The 21,047-nt window shown below is 39.9% G+C and overlaps 1 protein-coding gene across 2 annotated transcripts in view; it reads right to left on the minus strand.

Annotated features, from left to right (window-relative positions):
• Positions 1-6,427: 6,427 nt before the first annotated feature.
• Positions 6,428-21,047, minus strand: part of frzb (frizzled related protein) — a 28,789-nt gene continuing 14,169 nt past the window's right edge. Inside the window, exons 3-9 of one of the 2 annotated variants that reach the window (XM_026145188.1) lie at positions 18,526-18,561; positions 17,639-17,689; positions 12,721-12,786; positions 10,244-10,448; positions 9,865-9,928; positions 9,054-9,114; positions 6,428-8,819 (exon numbers count right to left, since the gene is read on the minus strand). In XM_026145188.1, coding sequence (XP_026000973.1) covers positions 9,070-9,114; positions 9,865-9,928; positions 10,244-10,448; positions 12,721-12,786; positions 17,639-17,689; positions 18,526-18,561 — 467 coding nt within the window. In that variant the 3' untranslated portion in view covers positions 6,428-8,819; positions 9,054-9,069. Of the gene's footprint in view, positions 9,115-9,864; positions 9,929-10,243; positions 10,449-12,720; positions 12,787-17,638; positions 17,690-18,525; positions 18,562-21,047 lie in introns of both variants that reach the window. The other variant, XM_026145187.1, reaches the window with a different exon arrangement.

The raw sequence follows: 21,047 nt of genomic DNA on the forward strand, positions 1-21,047 counted from the left end.
CAGGAGCTTAAGAAAAGTTGGATTGACAAGATAAATACGTGCAGACAGGGTTTATAAAGTCTCTGAAAAGAGCTCAGAATATATCAAGGATTGGGTGCCCGCTGAAATCCTCAGTAAAAAAAAAAGGTTTATACTGTTAATGCGTTAAAGTTAATTAGATCATTAATTACTTGTTATATGTAATATGTATTCCCACAGAAAAAACAAACAAATAAAACTGATGCATTTATCTTATGCTCTTGGAAATTTTACACAAATAAAAAACAAAACAAAAGCAACAAACTGTATTGAAATAATTTGGAGCTTTTTAATGGTTTGTAATGGCTGTGTATCTTAAGAAGGGCAGCAGGTGTCACTGTTGCTTCTCTGTGCAGTGACTTCCCCAGAAAAGAGTTGATCAGGAAACAGAACCTGTGCACTGATTCAACTTTTGGAACACGGGCTTATCCACAACCGACCTGAGTCACATTACATTACCATGAGAACATTACATTGTGTCACGGTTCTGTATTATGTGGTCTGAAGAAAACTAATCTACTATACTCAGTGTTGGGGAGTAACGGAATACATGTACCGCCGTTACGTATTTAAAATACAAAATATGAGTAACTGTATTCCGTTACAGTTACCGTTTAAAAAGGTGGTATTTGGAATACAGTTACTTTGTTGAATTAAATGGATTACACGGCAGTACTTTCCTGTTTCATATTGTCGCGGGTCAGGACTGTTTGGGTTTTGTTTGACAGCTACGTTCTGTTGTTCCAGGTGGCAGCGTTACAGTTGCCATGGTTACAGGCTGGGTGAGAGAGCGCCTTTTTGTTGTTGTTGTTGTGCTAAGCTAACAGGCAGAATGCTACAGGTATAGCTCTAAAGAATGTAGCATCATGGGCAGTGTAGTCCGTGCTGCAGGGAGAATGGACTGCCATACACGTTATGTGTCCGTGAACTCGAGGAGGGAGAAAAAGGCGAGTAGAAAAGTACGAGTTGTCATCGAGCAGAAACGGGAGCTGGAAGCATGTAAATATAATAATAACCACTGCAGCCAAGAAGAGTGCCTGACGAGCCCAGTTGTAAGTAAGCTATTAAGACTCGACTGTACACCGTGTTCGTGTTTTCCTCTGAAACAATAAGTTCCGTTGGAGCAGTCTTTCAACGCCTCTCTCTGTCTCTCGCAAGCAAAGTTGACCCACACAACAAAGTAAAGCTATTTTTCGGCTATGAGCCCAACTCGGAACCCGCCGTATTAGTCAGAGGTCCCTTTACTACGCTTCGGAGCCGCGGACCTTCAGTAACAATAATAAATCACAGCAATAGTACATTCACATAGTTGTAAACAGCATGATAATATATTAAGTAATCCAAAGTATTCAGAATACGTTACAGAATACATTTTGGGGCATGTATTCTGTAATCTGTAATGGAATACATTTTAAAAGTAACCTTCCCGACACTGACTATACTATACTCAATAAATTAAGCTGTAGATAGCAGCTGGTCTGCTAACCTTGTGAACTGAAGCCTAAAGTTCATCCATGCCTTCGGTAAGACAGAAAAAGGTGGTGATATTAATGTTTCTGTGCATATAATTTTCATCGAATCTGTCTCTGATGATCACACTGGGAAACTGGCCAGGTTCACATTAAAGATTTCTTGATGATAATGAGAAACTCTTCTTTGTCTTCTGTAGCAGTAGGTGAGAGTCTACCTCAAAAGTAAAAATCTACTAAGCAGCAGTGATGCTTATATCTGGCTAATTTGCACCATAGTGTAAAAGATGAATGTAGCCTCTGGCTCTGAGAAGCAAAGCCAATTCAGGTAATGCCTTTTAATGGCCACCAGGGGGGGGATACCTGTTGCATGAAAAACCCTGTAGAAGTCTTTGGGGAAAGGGCTCTCAGCTCTGACTGCAGTAAGCACTTTCCTGATGGGCTCACTCATTTTGGTTCATACCTAATATAACATTATTTCCATTTTATACATTTTGGTCATTCTAAGAGTCAGAAAGCAGGATTAACTGGATATACGTCTTGGCTAATGACTCATGATTTTTAAGTTGTTAGCTAACAAACGTGCTTGCTGGTTCCAGTTTGAAAACGCCAACACTGTGATGTGATGACAGTGAAAACTTTCTTCTCAAGGAGTTCACAAACCAGTGACGTCACAGTAGCTACACCCATCTAAATCCATGTGATTCGTGAAGATTATTCTTGATTTTGCTGATAACCTATTTGTTTGGCAACAAATCACATCTTGGGCATAACCAACAATTAATCTCATCCCAGTGGGAATGCGAATTTCGCAGTAATCCATCCAGTTGGTGTTGAAAACAGAAAAAAGGTCAAACATAGTCCTGTGAAAAAAATATTTTCCCAGGGCTCTGTGCGGCCCTGTGAAAGTGCATGCCATGATTCAATTGTTTGTAGAACCACCTTTAGCAGTAATTATAAGTAAGTTGAAGTAATTGCTTCTGTAGGACTTTATCAGTCTCTCATTGTTGAGGAGGAATTTTGGCCCGCTCTTCTTTACAAGGTCCCACTACAGTATTTGAGCTCTGGACTTTGACTGGGCCACTGCAACACCTCGATTCATTGATTTTTCAGCAATTGTGTTGTAGATTTGAGATGTGCTTGGGATAACTGACCTGTTGCATTACCTCATATGGGCCAAGTTTAGCTGTCAGACAGATGGCCTCACATTTGACTCTAGAACACTTTGGTTTTGGTTTGGTTCATGGTCAACTCAGTGACTGCATGGTGCCCAAGCCCTGCAGCTGCAAAACAAGCCCAAATCATCACCCCTTCACCATCGCCACTGACAGCTCCTATGAGGTGTTTGTTTTCGCTGAATGCTGAAAATGTGTTAAGACACCTGAGAATGCTGCACACCTACAAACTGCCAAAACTTCTGATTTTATAGAGTTGTTTTGATTAGCAGGACCTGGTTGCTACTTACCCTATGCGGTAGATGAAACGTGAGAGGATCACTGAGGTTAGCGTGGTTCATTTTATGGGGGACATGAAAATTAAATTACTTTATGTGTCCATGTGATCAGTGACACCTATAAAAAATATAATGCTAGGCATTTGTGTTTCAGGTCTACCTTTAGTAATTCACCTGTTACACAAACCTTACACATTATACTGTTGGACAGCATCACGTCCCTCTCTATATAAATCTGTATATAATTACATACAAGTGTAACCATCAGACATAGAAATTCTCACAGTCTGGAAAAGACCAATAGTTAAAATGTTCTCTATTACTGTAATTACCTAAATGACCTTAGATACTTTCCACTTGAACATTATTAGAGGAGGACATTTCTATGTAGTCCCCCCCTTTACCTCTTTCTCTCTCTCCGTTTTGTGGGCAGTTGGAGGTCAGCATTGACGCAGCACTGCTCCATAAACCACTGGAATCACTTACTGCGTGTGCATTCTATTGTTTCATTATGTGAAATGGAGCAACAAGTTGGACAAACACTCGCTGAGTTATTGTGGGAACCGACCTGGTAGTCCTGTGCGTGTGTGTTTTGATGATGATGTCAGATTACTTTCCGTGTTGGACGCTTGGAGATTTGGCTGGCCATATTTGAGTTGGAGAGCACCGCTTCCTGTGACGCTGTGTGCTGCATAGAACAAACTTTTACATGCCTTATCACAATGATTAACACACAAGAGAAAATCCTGCCAGAGTAGCTCTGTGTACGTTTAAGCTGTTTAATTTTAGCATTAAATAACATCATTAAGAGAAAAAAGATTCCACATTTCCATAATCATTTGTTGATGTTGTTAACACTGGAGAAATTTCATTTAACCTTTAACACCACCAAGTGTTAAACAAGACCCTGAAACCCCTATTAGCACAACTCCAAGACCACTAAATTTAAGACAACATCATGATCTGAAACACAGGAAAAAAGGATTGGACAGAAAAAACAGGGCATATATCAGACCAAATGAGGGATATGTATAATACTGGAATGAACTATAACTGAAGCACTGGTACTGGATGAAACCCTGTTAAAACTAGTGCCCCAACACCAACAAGAAATAGTGGCCAAAAAAATTTCAGAGAAGGTGGCTAACAAACAGATATTTAGCCAACTATGCCAAAACATCACAAGATGGAAACACACTAGGGCTAAAAATAATAACTAATCTGAATCAGGACTGCAACATCAAAAGGTTAGAAGACCAAAATATGGCAAATACCAGACTGAACTGGCGACAAAGCATCAGTGGATACTGGCTCAAATCAGGGTTTGAATTATACTAGGAAAAACATTAGATTGGAAAATATTGAAAGAAAAATTAATAAAGGCAGCAAAACAGAAAAAAGGACTAAACATTATGTCATAACTGACCAAACTAGGGCTTAAACCCCCCAAAACACTAATACCAAGCCCTGGCCTAGAAACCTAGGTCAGGATATCAATGGGATATCAATCCCTGCTAGGTGACTATGGTTTCAAACCACGAGTCCAAAAACTAGAGCTAAAATGTAAGGTGATAACATATAAAACTCCTAACACATTACAAAATTATTAAATTGATTTATAGATAGAGATATATAGATTAAACCCTGGCTAAGACATCAGAGTAATTCTGACCAACATGTGAAACAACATAACCAAAATATTGGATTACACCTGCTACAGAGACTCATTAAGCAGGGATGTCAAACTGTATGTGGGCCACATTCAGCCCACTTTGATCTTAATGCGGGCGAGTGAAACTGTTCTTTCTGTCATCATAAAAATCTTTAATTAACATATTGAATCCCTGAGATATCCTAATATAAAACAGAGAAAAGCAATTTCTACAGCACGTCTCAGTCTTTTTACATGATAATTTGTAAAATTACAAAGTTCTGGTTGCTCACTGTCCAGACTGTCCTGTAGTTTCAAAACAAAATTTTTGTTGATTGAACTGAAATATCTAAATTAGAAAGTAAAACACAGGAAATTTTCTGACATTTAATTGTTTGTCTATTATTTTCTGTCTATTACAGTTTCGGTGTAATATGAATGGCTGTGGGGGGGGGTCTTTATTAGCAGAAAAAAGCTGTAAAATGTCTGATAATATAACTTAAAGTCCAAAAATGTATGTCCTCCATCATATTTTCCAAAGCTGTCTAGCGGGCTGGATTGGAGTCTTTGCTGGGTCGATTCGGGCCACCGGGCCTCATATTTGACACCGTGCATCAGAGAGTCTGATAAAACCCTAACCCATTATTGTTGGGTCTTTACCTTACAACCAGACCCCAAACGGTCCCAGTAGATGGCCACCCCTCCCTGAGCTTGATTCTGCTGGAGGTTTCTTCCTGTTAGAGGGTAGTTTTTCCTTCCCACTGTCACCAAATTCTTGCTCATAATATAATTATTGGGGTTTTCTTTGTATTACTGTAGAGTCTTTACCTTACCATACCAATCACCTCGAGGCAACCACTTTTGTGATTTGGCACTATATAAATATTATAAATACTATATTATATTGAATGTTGATAATATTGTATCAGTATCAGTGAAGCTATAGGAAAAGCTAGGGCAAAAACACCCTAGGATATGGCAATATACCAGACTACATCAGATTCATGTTGCATAGAAAAAAAATGAAAAAGGGTTAAAACATTGACGAGAAAATTGACCAAGCTAGCACTGAAATGTTGTCAAGTGCTCTTACAAAACGGGCTGAAATACAACCAAATATTTGACAGCACCAGATGTGATGACACATGAGAAAAGCCAAAGAAACATTTCTACTTGTGCTTTTTAGTTTTATTTCAATGAGTGTTTAAGAACTTGATGAACAGATGTTGGGGGGGGGGGAAAAAAAAAAGGATTTAAAGCAGCTTTAACTTCTGTCAACAAGGTCGGCCGGTGTCAAACTCTCTGCTGTGTCAGCACTCAGGAACATGAATAGAACCACTCAGCCTCCAGAAACAGACTACACCTTATCCCAGCACCAGGTGTGTTTTCAGTCAGGCAGTCAGCTGAAGTCAACACGGAGCACAGACCAGAGAGGACAAGAGCGTGGAGGACTAAAGCGGAGGAGGATAAGGAGGTGTAATGGCAGTAAATCCATGAAAACATTTTCTCTTCCCTCTCATGGAAACTGCAGCTGAGAAAACACTGCTGGAAATTAGTACTCAGGAACTACTGGAAGCAGTACAAACACACACACACACACACGCACACGCACGCACAGTGGCTAGTTCATGCGGCTACTGGTCTGCTTTGTTAAACTTTACTCCCATCAATAAGAAACACTGAAATTCTGAGAGTTCAGCTTTATTGCTTTTAATCTGGTGTAGTTCAAGGTGGTGAAGCCCTATATGAGCCTTTATGGTATGAATCAGCCTCAATTTTAAGGCCGATTTTTAAAACAAAACAAAAAACACCCAAAAACAGACACACTCCAGCTTATCTTGTCTAAATGTTTAATGGTTCACACTGCTACGAGAAGTCCAGAATTCAACATATCAGGGTGTTAGTACAGAGTAGTGTGGCACTGAGTGTTAGTGTGTTTACATGAACAGAGTTACTGTGCGATAATGAGAATACTGTTTATTTGAGGCTGTGTTCAGACAGCAGCAGCAGCAAATTGCAGTTCAATTTAAAAAAAAAAAAAGAAAAGAAAAAGACTTTGCTCACTGATCACATCTGTCAGAGTAGGGACAGCACAGGTGGGAATGGTAACAGTTTGGATGGCTGCTGTGACAACAACAACAAAAAAAGTTTTTCAAATGACTTTAAAAGTAGAGGTGATGCTCATACATTTTTCAGATGTAAGAGATTAACATCCAAGGAAAAGTCTGCAAAGCCTGCCATTCCTCTGAGAAGAAAACCACAAAACACACACACAAAAGGGAATGCTTAAGGCAAATGACGCCAACTTACCTTGGTCACACGACCAACAGTAGAGTATTTTTATTGTCAATCTGTGCAAAAGCCATTATTTTATATGCTTCATCATCATTATATCCATTCCCCAGATTTTGTGGCCAACCCAACAGCACATTATGTCAAGGTAATGCACTTCATGTGTGCTACATGTCAGTATATAGTATGTGAATATCATAATGGGAATACGTTTTTACTTTGCCTCTTGCACAAAGTCAATGGCTGCGTCCACAGAGAACTCCAATAAAAGCCTAGAGTTTAGTCGCAACAAAAATAACGTGTTACAAAGTCCCTTTTTTAATATCTACCTACAATTTTAAACGAGAAATGTTAAAACTGGTTAACCATTCCGTTTTCTAACATTTCCAACATGATTTTTTTTTTTTATTATATTTTTGGATTCTACTCAGTTAGCTTTGGATGATTCTCAGCTCAAGATAATCCTTATTTTTCTTGGCCTTGGTGCAGTCTATTTTAGCTCCCTTCGCATGCCATTCAAGATCACCTTCTTCTGATTGGCTGCCCTTCATAAATAGGTTTGGACATAATGTTGGTGGAGCTTTTGTGCTCCACAAGAGATATGTACCAATACAGGATCCATGTAATACAGATTAATATTACCGAATTTAAGAGAAATGCAACAAGCACACATTTAAGGACTTTTTGTCTGCCATCGTGTGTGTTTTCTGACTCGCGACTGTCATTTTATGAATTTATCACATATTCATAATTTTTTTTAGTCAAATGATGAAAGACCCCTTGCAAATATAAAAAAGGTTTTATGGCCCACAGTTGGCTTTCACATGTACTGAGATGTGTATGTAAATGTATGAATATTTTTGGTGCAGAACGTCCAGTTTTGGATATATCAGACATAGAAACATTGACACTACCAACACTACAGTTCTGACGAGGGTGACGCCATCAGCGTTTACATCCTGTCACGAGCAGACGCAGGCATCCTTATGCACGGTGATATGGTGGATTACATTTTATTTTGGGGTGAACTCTCTCTTTAAGTTACGGTCACATTCCTCTTCTATTTAAAATTTTACTTAGAAAAAAAAAAAAGTCTTTATTGGTCACGGTGTGGGTCGCACAAATATAGTACTAATTTTTAACAGGTACCAAAACAGTAAATTCATGTTAGAATATGTTTGCTGGTCAGATTTGAGGGGAGAATAAACATTTGTTAAACAAAAGCATAATGGAACTGATGTCCTACATCTGCCCCCCACCCCCATAATGCCCACGTAAACCATCAGCCAACAAGAAATCATAATACTGAATGCCATATCAAAGCAGTAAGATTTTTGGTTTTATTCTTTACGTACAACTGCTTTAAAAAAACTGTTATAAAAAGCTTTACAAAATGTTTAAAAATGTGTTATTCATGTCTAACAAATTTGCAAAATGTGAATTTTACAGGCAATTTTAAAAAGGGCTTTTCTTTTATTTAAAACAGTGCCACACAGAGTTTTGATAATTTGTATCTCTTTATATGGTTGTTAGTCTTCAACTTGTTATCCATATCTTTGCAGTCATTTACTGTCTTTTTACACATCTATGTGACTGTTTTGAAGCACTTTGCAGATTTTAAAGTTGGAATTTGCCAAAACAGAAGGCTGTGACCTGTGCTCATGAGGCCCATTCAGTAATCCATTGATAACTGGATCTAATGATATTCAGGAAAACAAGTTTCTGCTGCTTTCTACTCACACTGCTGTCTGAACAAAGCACAGATATCCACGTTTCATTTTCTTAGGAGCTCAGTGGAAGGCAGGTCATGGCTACAGATGTATTCAAAATGTCCAAGTCCAAATGGCTTTCGTATCATTCAAATGTTGTCCATCCCATCACCATGGTAACATGGCCAACATCCAGGATTGATAAAAACTGTAACCATGAAGAGGAGCTGTGTAGCCAACACAGCCACCGCAGGGGCGAACACACACACACACACACACACACACACACACACACACACACACACACACACACACACACACACACACACACTAATTGATGTTTGTGCAAAGGAAGTAAATGACAAAACTGACTTCAAACAGTGGCAGATGAAGAGATGAACTACATTCAGCTACAACAGCCTGTAATAGTGCAATATCTACACACACACGGTCACACGCACACAAAGTCGGAAGATCTCAGTGGCGACTCTGAATTCTCCTGTGCAGCATCTGGTTCCATCTCTGGACAGAAGGAAAGACAGAAAAGTGAAAGATGATCAGCCCCATCTTTGGAGACAATAAGCAACTAAAAATACAATCCCTAATAAAGATCCTTGGTTGCTGCTCTTCACCATTGGATTGATCACTATCGCTGTCAATGTTACTTTTCTAGAGAGGGTACTACAATCAATGTATTAGTCACTGATCGCAAAGTGTGACAGCATTGTAATCATTTATGCTCAAGCCTATGGCGACTAACTTGCTGCAATCTTCCCCTAAATGATACACGTTCAAAGAAAACAAAAAAGGTAGTAAAAACAGAAAACAAAGCAAAACATGAATCTTTGCTTTTAAAAGGTTTCAGCAGAGCTGTTCAGTTTTTCCAACTGTTGAAATCTCCCTCTAAGTCTCTGGGGAATCCCGATGCTCCTGCTCTGGTACATTTCAAACATTAACAACACTACAGTGCGCTGAGCAGTTTCGGTGCATGCTGCCATGTGCAATGACAATGATGGGCGCGTGTTTCACCACAGTCACAATGCCAAATCTTCAGAGTGTGAGAAAACAAGAGCTGCAAGCCTGTTCCAAAGAAAACTGATGATTTATTTTAAATTGCTGACTCAGTTTTGCCTGAGTAGTAATTTGCTCATAGTTGGCAGAAGATGGGGGAAAAAAAAGAAAAGAGTTGAGAGCAAAGGGTCTGAAACCAGTCAGCACTAGAGACTTTCTATTTTAACCCAAAACCAAAATCAGGTATATTTAACTACGCACCTTGACCTTCCTGCCAATTCTATCCTTCCACTTCTGAGCAATGGACCTGTCAATCAGGAGCAACCTGCAAAGACAAAATTTTAACAATGTTTGGCATAGTTTAACAGCTAGCAAAAGAAGAAACTAAAATATGACTTTTTTGAAAAAAAAGGAAAAAAGTAACATTTGGCTGTGATCAGTAATTTATCACAATAGCACCCTGCAGAGCAAAGGGACAATCGGAAGCTGTCTCAGAAAGTCTGACAGCATACTGGTTCTACGAGTGAGATTTTTCTCTAGATAAAGCACGGGCCCAGTCTCAACAAGTTCTGGACTTCTATCTTACCAACTTCTTCTTGTCAATAACTATATTATCAGTTATATCTTCCACTGCCCATACTTTGAGGTTTCACCGTCCTCGTAGCCCATAATGATGTAATCTTCTCCAGGAGTCAGCTTAGGACACAGGCAGGAGGATGAGTAGTAGAGTGTCAGCGTCATCTTGGGAATGTTGACCAGAGAAGACTTGATCACCTCCTTCACGTCCACCACAGCAGTGGGCTCCAGACCGCGATTCCTCACGTCCTTGACCCTTGCTCTGATCACTGCAGAACAAAGGCACCAGCATGGAAACTGAATATGAGATATTCAGAAATTCCTCTTACCAATGCGCACCAACCCATAAAAACACACCCTTTTGTTATGTTTTTTTAAATTCCTGGTTTAAGTGTGAATCATTATTTAATTTTTCTTGGCCTGGTACCAGACCTTATTAAACACATGCATACCACATTTTACTCGTGAAAACTTTACTGGACAGCACAGCGTGGGTAAGGAAGCTAATGGCATTGAGCAATTTGTCCAAGTCAGCAAGCAAGAAACTCAAACACTGACTAATGAAGCCTGTCTGCCTGAAAAAAAAAAAATTAAACTCCGGGGAACCTGAGTTATGGAAGGTAGTTTGACTTTGGATATCAATGCTAATGCTGAGCTATCGTTTTTCTGCCTAATGTTGGCTAATGTGGCGCCAGTGTCCGGCAGCCTTGCCTCTGTCAGTGCGCCCCAGGGTGGCTGTGGCTACAATGTACCATCACCAGTGTGTGAATGTGTGTGTGAATGGGTGGATGACTGGATATGTAAAGCGCTTTGGGGTACTTCGGGACTAGTAAAGCTCTATATAAATACAGGCCATTTACAGGCCATTTTACCAATGTTAGCTACTGTAATACTAGCATCAAAGCAACTGCAACCCATCTTACATTGGAATATAGCTACACTGTACAAATCTGGCTAAGTTATAGCTAGCTAGCTAACTGTATCATTTTTGCTAACATTATCACTAGCAAAATGCAAGTGGAGACAGTCATATAATGGTACAAATCAAAAGATATAAAACTGATATTTGCACTTTCTAAACAAATAACCAGCTCAGGGCAGTTAGACAGCTAGCTATGACTTGGGTAAGTTGACCTAAATGTTACAAAACTATTAAAGATACATTTAATATTATATATCAGGGGCTAACATGACCAGGACTCCAACTGGCATGTAGTATGCAACATATGTGGTGTTTGCATGTTGATGATATACAAGTTCCCAACTTTTCTGTTGTGCATTTTATTTTATTTAAAAAAAAAAAAAGACTTGACATGCTCACATTAGAAAATCTCAAGCGCTGACACATGAGGCTAATAGAGAGACAGTCAAGAAACGGATCTTCCAAAAAGCCCTGTGGCCTATTTTTCACAATTAAAACGTGTTTATTAGACTTACTGATTACAAACCCGTCACTTCAAAAGTAAAATAAAAAATGTATATATTAATCATCCAGCAGCACCAGCCCAGAGCACGGAATTTGCTAAACTGTCATCCTAACAAAAACAAACCTATGCAGAAGTCTCAGGGTTAACATACCAAAGAATGCAACTAACGCAGAAAAACAGACATCACTGTAAAGCAAAAAAAAAAAAAAAAAAAAAAAAAGAAGAAGAAAAAGAAAAAGAAAAAGGCCACTAAATGAGGAAATGGAAGCTACACAGATGGATGAGAAGTAAGCAGAACCAGCACGGCAGGTTGGATTCCAGTGTAATATCAGAATCAGTGTTAATTAGCAAAGGGAGAATGCAAGCAGTAAGATTTATAAAGACCACCTTGTGCACTCTGGCATGCTACCAGGTTTACTAAACTTCTCTGTTTCAATTATATCGGACGGTTTTGAAAGTGGGCTCTTGTTTAATGATTGCTTGGAAAAAAATAAAAATCTAAAAGCTTTCCCAAATGGATTTTGTGGCCAAAAGCATTAGTGAGGACCACATGGAAATCTCTGCTGGATTTGCCAAATCAAGCCTGCGTGCTGTATTCATCAGGAAAAGCCTTTCTGGCCTCAAGCATTTTTGTCTCCAATTTATTTCTAGTTGGAGCACAGAATTGTTTTACTTTTATATTCAGGGAGAAAATATCTGTGTACGAGGTTGTTAAAAACCTTCTTGCGGTTAAGGTATAAAGCAAGTCAAGTACTGATTTTACAGACTTGTGAAAAGGAACAATGGGATTACTCAGATCACATTACTTTAAAGACACTGGTTCATTATTAGTGTCACCAATAGCATCTGAGCATCAAATATGATACAAGATTAGCCACCTGATGAAAGCTAAACAACAAATGACACTCTCTCTCCATAATATAGGCTTTTCCAGGTACTAAACATGAAAAACAAGATCCCAAAATCATTTCAGAGCATCCGATCTGACTTGTATCTCAGTAAAATTATACACACATATATATGAAAATGTGACCTCAAATAAATTATGCATTTACATTAAGTGTAAAAAAGAAAAGAAAAATAATACTTTAAACAAAAACTTCAGATGACTCACCATAGTTGTAGTTGTTCTTCTCATAGGTTCTCATATTCATTCTGACTGACTTACATCTGCATCTATCTATGGACACACAAATTACAACTTTTCAAATAAGCACTGACAAAGGAAAGTTTCTTCCAAGCTCCATCTTAAAAATCCACATTTCCCAGTTAAATTTGCAATGCCACATTTGAGTGAGCCAAGAAAGATCATCGTTGCAAGTTTAAATCCACTCAAGATTGTTGCTTGTCTGAGGGCATCTATGAATTTGGTTGTTCTTAAAACATGGACTGATATGACACATTCAAATTTGTTTACTTTCGTGGCCATTTGGACAGCACCCAGCATAGCTGTTGCCTCATGTTACCAATTTTTATACTTCCAATTGGCCAAATGTGGTCTGACTGTAACTATTAAGCTACACTCAGGGCCAAATATAAATATTATCAATACCACTGGTGCAGAATGATGTAAACTACACCAAAGGTCGGACAATATCTAATCTATCTGTGCTGGCCAAAGTTCTTGAAGCTCTTGTGTGTGAGCAGTTAAAGGAGTTTTTACACACCAATGCCATTTTATCTGAATATCAATCAGGCTTTAGGAAGAATCACAGTACTATCACAGCTGCAATTAGAGTGGTAAATGATATTACTATTGCACTTGATAAAAAACAACACTGTGCATCCCTTTTTATTGATTTGTCAAAAGCATTTGACACTGTTGATCACTGTATTTTAAAACTTAGACTCTTCCAGTCAGGACTCTCTGAGAGAGCAGTGGCATGGTTCTCAAACTACCTCAGTAACAGGACTCAGTGCATTAAATCTGACGGTCTATGTTCTGACTTTGTTACAGTGCACAATGGTGTGCCACAGGGTTCTGTATTAGGTCCCCTTCTATTTATCATTTACATAAACAATCTTAGTCTACATGTGCCAGATGCAAACTTGCACTTCTATGCTGATGATGCAGTTATTTACAGCTGTGGTTCAACTCTTGTCCAAGCCATTGACTCCTTGCAGAAAGCCTTTTCTGCTGTCCAGCACTCATTACTTCAGCTTAAACTTGTTCTCAACGCAGACAAAACAAAGCTCATGCTGTTTTCTAAATCAAGGAGACGAGCCCAAACAATCCCATCAGTAACCACTCTTGAAGGTAATAAAATACAGTTGGTTCACACCTATAAATATCTGGAAATCTTAATTGGTGACTCGCTCACCTTCAAACCACATGTAGAGAATCTTGTAAAAAATCTGAAGTTAAAACTGAGATTTTATTTTCAAAATAAGTTGTGTTTCTCTTTTAATACAAAGAAGCGGCTTGTTGCTGCAACATTCTTGCCTGTGCTGGATTATGGTGATATTCTACACTCAACAAAAATATAAACGCAACACCTTTGTTACTGCTCCCATTCCCCATGGGATGGATGTAGAGACCTAAAATTCATTCCAGATACACAATATAACCATCCCTCCCAAACAGTGGTCACAAATCAGTCCAAATGTGTGGTAGTGGGCACATCTGCCATATTGAGATAATCCATCCCACCTCACAGGTGTGCCACATCAGGATGCTGATCTGACATCATGAGTAGTGCACAGGTGTACCTCAGACTGCCCACAACAAAAGGCCACCCTGGAATGTGCAGTTTTGTCTCACAGCAAAATGCCACAGATGCCACAAGCAATGAGGGAGCGTGCAACTGGCATGCTGACAGCAGGAATGTCAACCAGATCTGTCGCCCGTGCATTGAATGTTGATTTCTCAACCATAAGCCGTCTCCACAGGCATTTCAGAGAATATGACAGCACATCCAACCGGCCTCACAACCGCAGACCTCGTGTAACCACACCAGCCCAGGACCTCCACATCCAGCAGGTTCACCTCCAAGATCGTCTGAGACCAGCCACCCAGACAGCTGCTGGAACAATTGGTTTGCACAACCAAACAATTTCTGCAAAAACTGTCAGAAACCGTCTCAGGGACGCTCAACTGCATACCCGTCGTCCTCATCGGGGTCTTGACCTGACTCCAGCTCGTCGCCGTAACAGACTTGTGTGGGCAAATGCTCACATTCGATGGCGTCTGGCACGTTGGAGAGGTGTGCGCTTCACAGATGAATCATGGTTCACATTGTTCAGGGCAGATGGCAGCTGAGAATGTCCCAGTTCTTGCATGGCCAGCATACTCACCGGACATGTCACCCATTGAGCATGTTCGGGATGTGCTTGACCGGCGTATACGACAGCGTGTACCAGTTCCCACGAATATCCAACAACCTCGCACAGCCATTGAAGTGGAGTGGACCAACATTCCACAGGCCACAATTGACTATCTGATAGACTCCATGCGACGATGTGTTGCACTGCATGAGGCAAATGGTGGTCACACCAGATACTGACCGGTTCTGGGTCCCCAGACCCCCAATAGCGCAAAAAACTGCACATTCCAGGGTGGCCTTTTGTTGTGGGCAGTCTGAGGTACACCTGTGCACTACTCATGATGTCAGATCAGCATCCTGATGTGGCACACCTGTGAGGTGGGATGGATTATCTCAATATGGCAGATGTGCCCACTACCACACATTTGGACTGATTTGTGACCACTGTTTGGGAGGGATGGTTATATTGTGTATCTGGAATGAATTTTAGGTCTCTACGTCCATCCCATGGGGAATGGGAGCAGTAACAAAGGTGTTGCGTTTATATTTTTGTTGAGTGTATACAGTCAGTAATTTGCACCAGAGGTACACTTCAACTGTGAGAGACAGAATGTGAAAAAAAATCCATGAATCCACATGGTAGGATTTGTAAATAATTTATACGTAAATTAGGGTGGAAAATAAGTATTTGGTCACCTCAAACAAGGAAAATCTCTGGCTCTCACAGACCTGTAACGTCTTCTGTAAGAAGCTTTTCTGTCCCCCACTCGTTACCTGTATGAATGGCACCTGTTTGAACTCATCATCTGTATAAAAGACACCTGTCCACAGCCTCAAACAGTCAGACTCCAAACTCCGCCATGGCCAAGACCAAAGAGTTTTCGAAGGACACCAGGAAAAGTATTGTAGACCTGCACCAGACTGGGAAGAGTGAATCTACAATAGGCAAGCAGCTTGGTGTGAAAAAATCAACTGTGGGAGCAATCATCAGAAAATGGAAGACATACAAGACCACTGATAATCTCCCTCGATCTGGGGCTCCACGCAAGATCTCATCCCGTGGGGTCAAAATGATCATGAGAACGGTGAGCAAAGCTCCCAGAACCACACGGGGGGACCTGGTGAATGACCTGCAGAGAGCTGGGACCAAAGTAACAAAGGTAAAAAGGTAAAAAAAAGGTAAAAAAAAAAAAAAAAAAAAAAAAAAGGTAAAAGGTAAAAAAAAAAAAAAAGGTAAAGGTAGGTATCAGTAACACACTACAACGGCAGGGAATCAAATCCCGCAGTGCCAGACGTGTTCCGCTGCTGAAGCCAGTGCATGTCCAGGCCCGTCTGAAGTTTGCCAGAGAGCACATGGATGATACAGCAGAGGATTGGGAGAATGTCATGTGGTCAGATGAAACCAAAGTAGAACTTTTTGGTATAAACTCAACTCGTCGTGTTTGGAGGAAGACGAATACTGAGTTGCATCCCAAGAACACCATACCTACTGTGAAGCATGGGGGTGGAAACATCATGCTATGGGGCTGTTTTTCTGCCAAGGGGACACGACGACTGATCCGTGTTAAGGACAGAATGAATGGGGCCATGTATTGTGAGATTTTGAGCCAAAACCTCCTTCCATCAGTGAGAACTTTGAAGATGAAACGAGGCTGGGTCTTCCAACATGACAATGATCCAAAACACACCGCCCGGGCAACAAAGGAGTGGCTCTGTAAGAAGCATTTGAAAGTCCTGGAGTGGCCTAGCCAGTCTCCAGACCTCAACCCCATAGAAAATCTGTGGCGGGAGTTGAAAGTCCGTGTTGCTCGGCGACAGCCCCAAAACATCACTGCTCTCGAGAAGATCTGCATGGAGGAATGGGCCAAAATACCAGCTACTGTGTGTGCAAACCTGGTAAAGACCTATAGTAAACGTTTGACCTCTGTTATTGCCAACAAAGGTTATGTTACAAAGTATTGAGTTGTATTTTTGTTATTGACCAAATACTTATTTTCCACCCTGATTTAAGAATAAATTCTTTACAAATCCTACGTGGATTCATGGATTTTTTTTTCACATTCTATATGAATGCTTCTGCTCAATGTCTTCGAATGGTTGATTCTGTGTATCATGCTTCTCTGAGGTTCATCACTAACTGTACCAGACTCACCACTGTGAGTTATACTCTCAGGTAGGATGGCCTGCTTTGGTAAGTCGGAGGAACTCTCATTTATACAGTTTTATATATAAGGCGATACTTGGGTTGCTGCCTTCTTATCTATGTTCCCTGCTTGTAATGAAACATGCTGGTCGGTATTCTCTTCATCCGCATGGCTACTTGTTGCTTTCTGTTCCATTTGCCCGAACTGAACTTGGTAAAAGAGCTTTTGTCCATTTAGCGCCCTTGGCCTGGAACAAACTGCAGAAGGAATGGAAAATGACTGAATTCATTTCATTAAGTGCTTTTAAGTCTAAACTACGAATCCTTGAGGCCAAGTCCATAACATGTAACTGTTTCAATTAGATTGATTGTCATTTTAACTGACTTTTTTATTTTTATTTGAATTTTATTGAATTTTATTGAATTTTATTTTATTTGTATTCTTTCACTTATTGTTGCATGTGTGTTGTTGCTGCCTGTGTTTGAGTAATTTCTGTAATTCTGAGACACCTGCTGCTGCCTATCTTGGCCAGGTCTCCCTTGAAAAAGAGGTTTTTAATCTCAATGGGATCTTCCTGGTTAAATAAAGGTTAATAAATAAATAAATAACATTAGACAGAAGTTACCTCCATCTGGTCCTCTGCAGTGAAAGTCCATTGACAAGTCTGGACTGGATTCTGTCAGGGGAATCAAACCCAGGAAAGACACGCTTTTTAGTAAAGTATTTTAACAGGTTCATAGTTAATTCATACCAGTGGTTTTCAAACTTTTGGGGTGGGACACAGAGATCTAGATCCCATTGTGCTGACCTTTTACCCATGTTGAACTAATTTTAAAATTGGTGTGTCAGATTTTCCAGCTTCTGAGGTGCGGCAGAAAACGTTTGACAACTACTGACATCGGGTAGTCTAGTGGTCAGAAAAAAAATGCAGTCGTTTCCACACACACACACACACACACACACACACACACACACACACACACACACACACACACACACACACACACACACACACACACACACACACACACCAATTCATCACCGTTTGGTGTAATCTGGTTGTGAGGCCTCAAGGTCAGTTTTATTTTCTACTTTAGCCAACTTGAGGTTTTGAAACTTGATGTGATGAACGAGGGGTGGATCAGACAGAAATCGAGGGTGACAGCTGAACTCTTTAACACAAGCAGTCATTGACTAATGATCATATCCTGGATAATGCTGGATGTAATACTGACATGATGAATGAAATTTTTTTTTTATAACATTTAGTAAAGATTTTATTCAATAATGACCCAGAATGAGACTGTGAGCCCCAAAACCCAAGTGTTTACAGATATAAGGGTCATTTTCACAGATTTCATAAGACTAGATGTTTTGGGTTTTTTTTGCAACCCTCAGGTGTTGCCCACTACTGACCATCCTGTAGGCTTAAGGCTTTGCTTTTTAGGCCCTGGAAGATATTTTACATACAGACCATGTTAAGAAAATGGAAATGTTAAGGTTTAGCCTTACCTGGGTTACACCTGGCTGGGTCCTGGTGGTATGGATCTATGGATCAGAAAGATGGCAGTCAGAAATGAAAGAAACTTGTTCTTTTGGTTCGTGATTAAAAATGGTGGTCTTATCGGAATACAACTCAAACAGGTGGATCATTGAGCAGTGTCAGTAATGCACAAACTGCACAGAACAGTCATTATGACTTTGATATTCACTACTTCACCCCCAAGCAGAGAGGTTTCTTTCTGTTAAAAAGGGAGTTTTTCCTTTTGTGTGTGTGTTTTAGAAGCATCATAATTTTGTTAATGTTGCTTCAGAACCAACAGGGGAAGTTTACTTTCAAAAGCTTTTGAGAAAGCACTGAAAGACAGTTTGGATTTTAATGAACCTTTTCACAAAAGTATATTTTTATGAAACTGAAAAAAAAAAAATAGAAATTGTAAAAACAATGACAATAACAACAACTATTATTATGACGATGACAACTTTATACCTAAACCTAAGTCATCATTACCCCATTGGTTGTCACATGACATGAACTGCAGTTTGAATGTCCATCTCAGTCCGCTTCCTACACCGACTTTGTTGCACATTATCGTCTCGCATCGACTTTCTAAAGCTGTTGTGGGAGCAGATTTTGGTCTTTTTTGCCTAGTTGCAAAGCTATGACATCACCACAATGTGATTAGTCAGTTGCAATAAAAGTTCCTAGAGCAACATTATTTATAGTGTATGAATACCAACAGCATTGCATATATCCTCAAGCCTTAACCTTTTAACCAAGGCACCGTCGACTAAAGTGAATAGCCCTCAGTTTGTTTTGCTTACCCTTTGAGTCAGACATCTGTTACATGTGTAAAGCGAAATTTCCTCCCTTTACACAGAAAGAAGCCAGTAGAGGTTGCTTCAAGTAGGGGGTTTTGTAGTGATATTCAACTGGAAGAAGAGGCTGGAAATTTGCGTCCCACCTGACCAGAAAAATATTTTCAACAAGAAGCTTGTGATCACTGTTACCATTGTGATCTGGACCTGGGCAAAATGGATGGTTAGACTGTCCTGGAGGTTGTGGGAAAAGGTCCAGAAGGAGGGAAAATTAACTTTGGAGATATGTGGGACTTTGGATTTCTTTATTATTATCATTTTTTTATTTATAAATGCTGCCTCCTGCAAGGTACATACGGGCAGCACCCTTCTATAAACCAAACTGAACATTTTCATCCATCTATCTCATCAGAAAGAGCAACTGTGGAAAACGTCAATGTTTCAGAAACTTCCAAAGTTGCTCTGTAAAAACAGGCTTTAGCCTTGGCATCTGTATCGATAAGCCAGGTTCTTAATACAGACCTGAGATGCTACAATAACTTTCTATCTGCAGGGTTTCTGCACCCCCCCCCCAAACAAACAAACAAACAAACAAAAAAAACCCAACAAGGTTATTTGGCCAGTCATTTTTTTTTCTCCTTTTCCCCCTGATATTGTAAAAACTAGATCATTATGGCAGATTAGCACATTAGCCTGTGGTGTGGCATTTAACTGCTCTGGAGGAGGTGAACTTAAAGAGATCAGACTTAAAAACTGCCTGAATGCCTTAGCCAGATTGGCCAGACAACTGCCAATACAGAGATATGTATTGCAGTTACCAATTTTTTACAGTTTACAGTTCTGCACAGAAAGTATGCCACCCTGGTGGCTGCTGTGCTACATCTATATAAGTCTACAGGGAGTGCAGAATTATTAGGCAAGTTGTATTTTTGAGGAATAATTTTATTATTGAACAACAACCATGTTCTCAATGAACCCAAAAAACTCATTAATATCAAAGCTGAATGTTTTTGGAAGTAGTTTTTAGTTTGTTTTTAGTTTTAGCTATTTTAGGGGGATATCTGTGTTTGCAGGTGACTATTACTGTGCATAATTATTAGGCAACTTAACAAAAAACAAATATACCTGTATACCCATTTCAATTATTTATTTTTACCAGTGAAACCAATATAACATCTCCACATTCACAAATATACATATCTGACATGCAAAAACAAAACAAAAACAAATCAGTGACCAATATAGCCACCTTTCTTTGCAAGGACACTCAAAAGCCTGCCATCCATGGATTCTGTCAGTGTTTTGATCTGTTCACCATCAACATTGCGTGCAGCAGCAACCACAGCCTCCCAGACACTGTTCAGAGAGGTGTACTGTTTTCCCTCCTTGTAAATCTCAACCCGAAAAGGCCCCACAAGCTCATCTTTGATGATACCAGCCCAAACCAGTACTCCACCTCCACCTTGCTGGCGTCTGAGTCGGACTGGAGCTCTCTGCCCTTTACCAATCCAGCCACGGGCCCATCCATCTGGCCCATCAAGACTCACTCTCATTTCATCAGTCCATAAAACCTTAGAAAAACCAGTCTTGAGATATTTCTTGGCCCAGTCTTGACGTTTCAGCTTGTGTGTCTTGTTCAGTGGTGGTCGTCTTTCAGCCTTTCTTACCTTGGCCATGTGTCTGAGTATTGCACACCTTGTGCTTTTGGGCACTCC

This window comes from Astatotilapia calliptera, chromosome 16 (assembly GCF_900246225.1).
Source record: "Astatotilapia calliptera chromosome 16, fAstCal1.2, whole genome shotgun sequence".
In the NCBI taxonomy this organism is placed as follows: Eukaryota; Metazoa; Chordata; class Actinopteri; order Cichliformes; family Cichlidae; genus Astatotilapia; species Astatotilapia calliptera.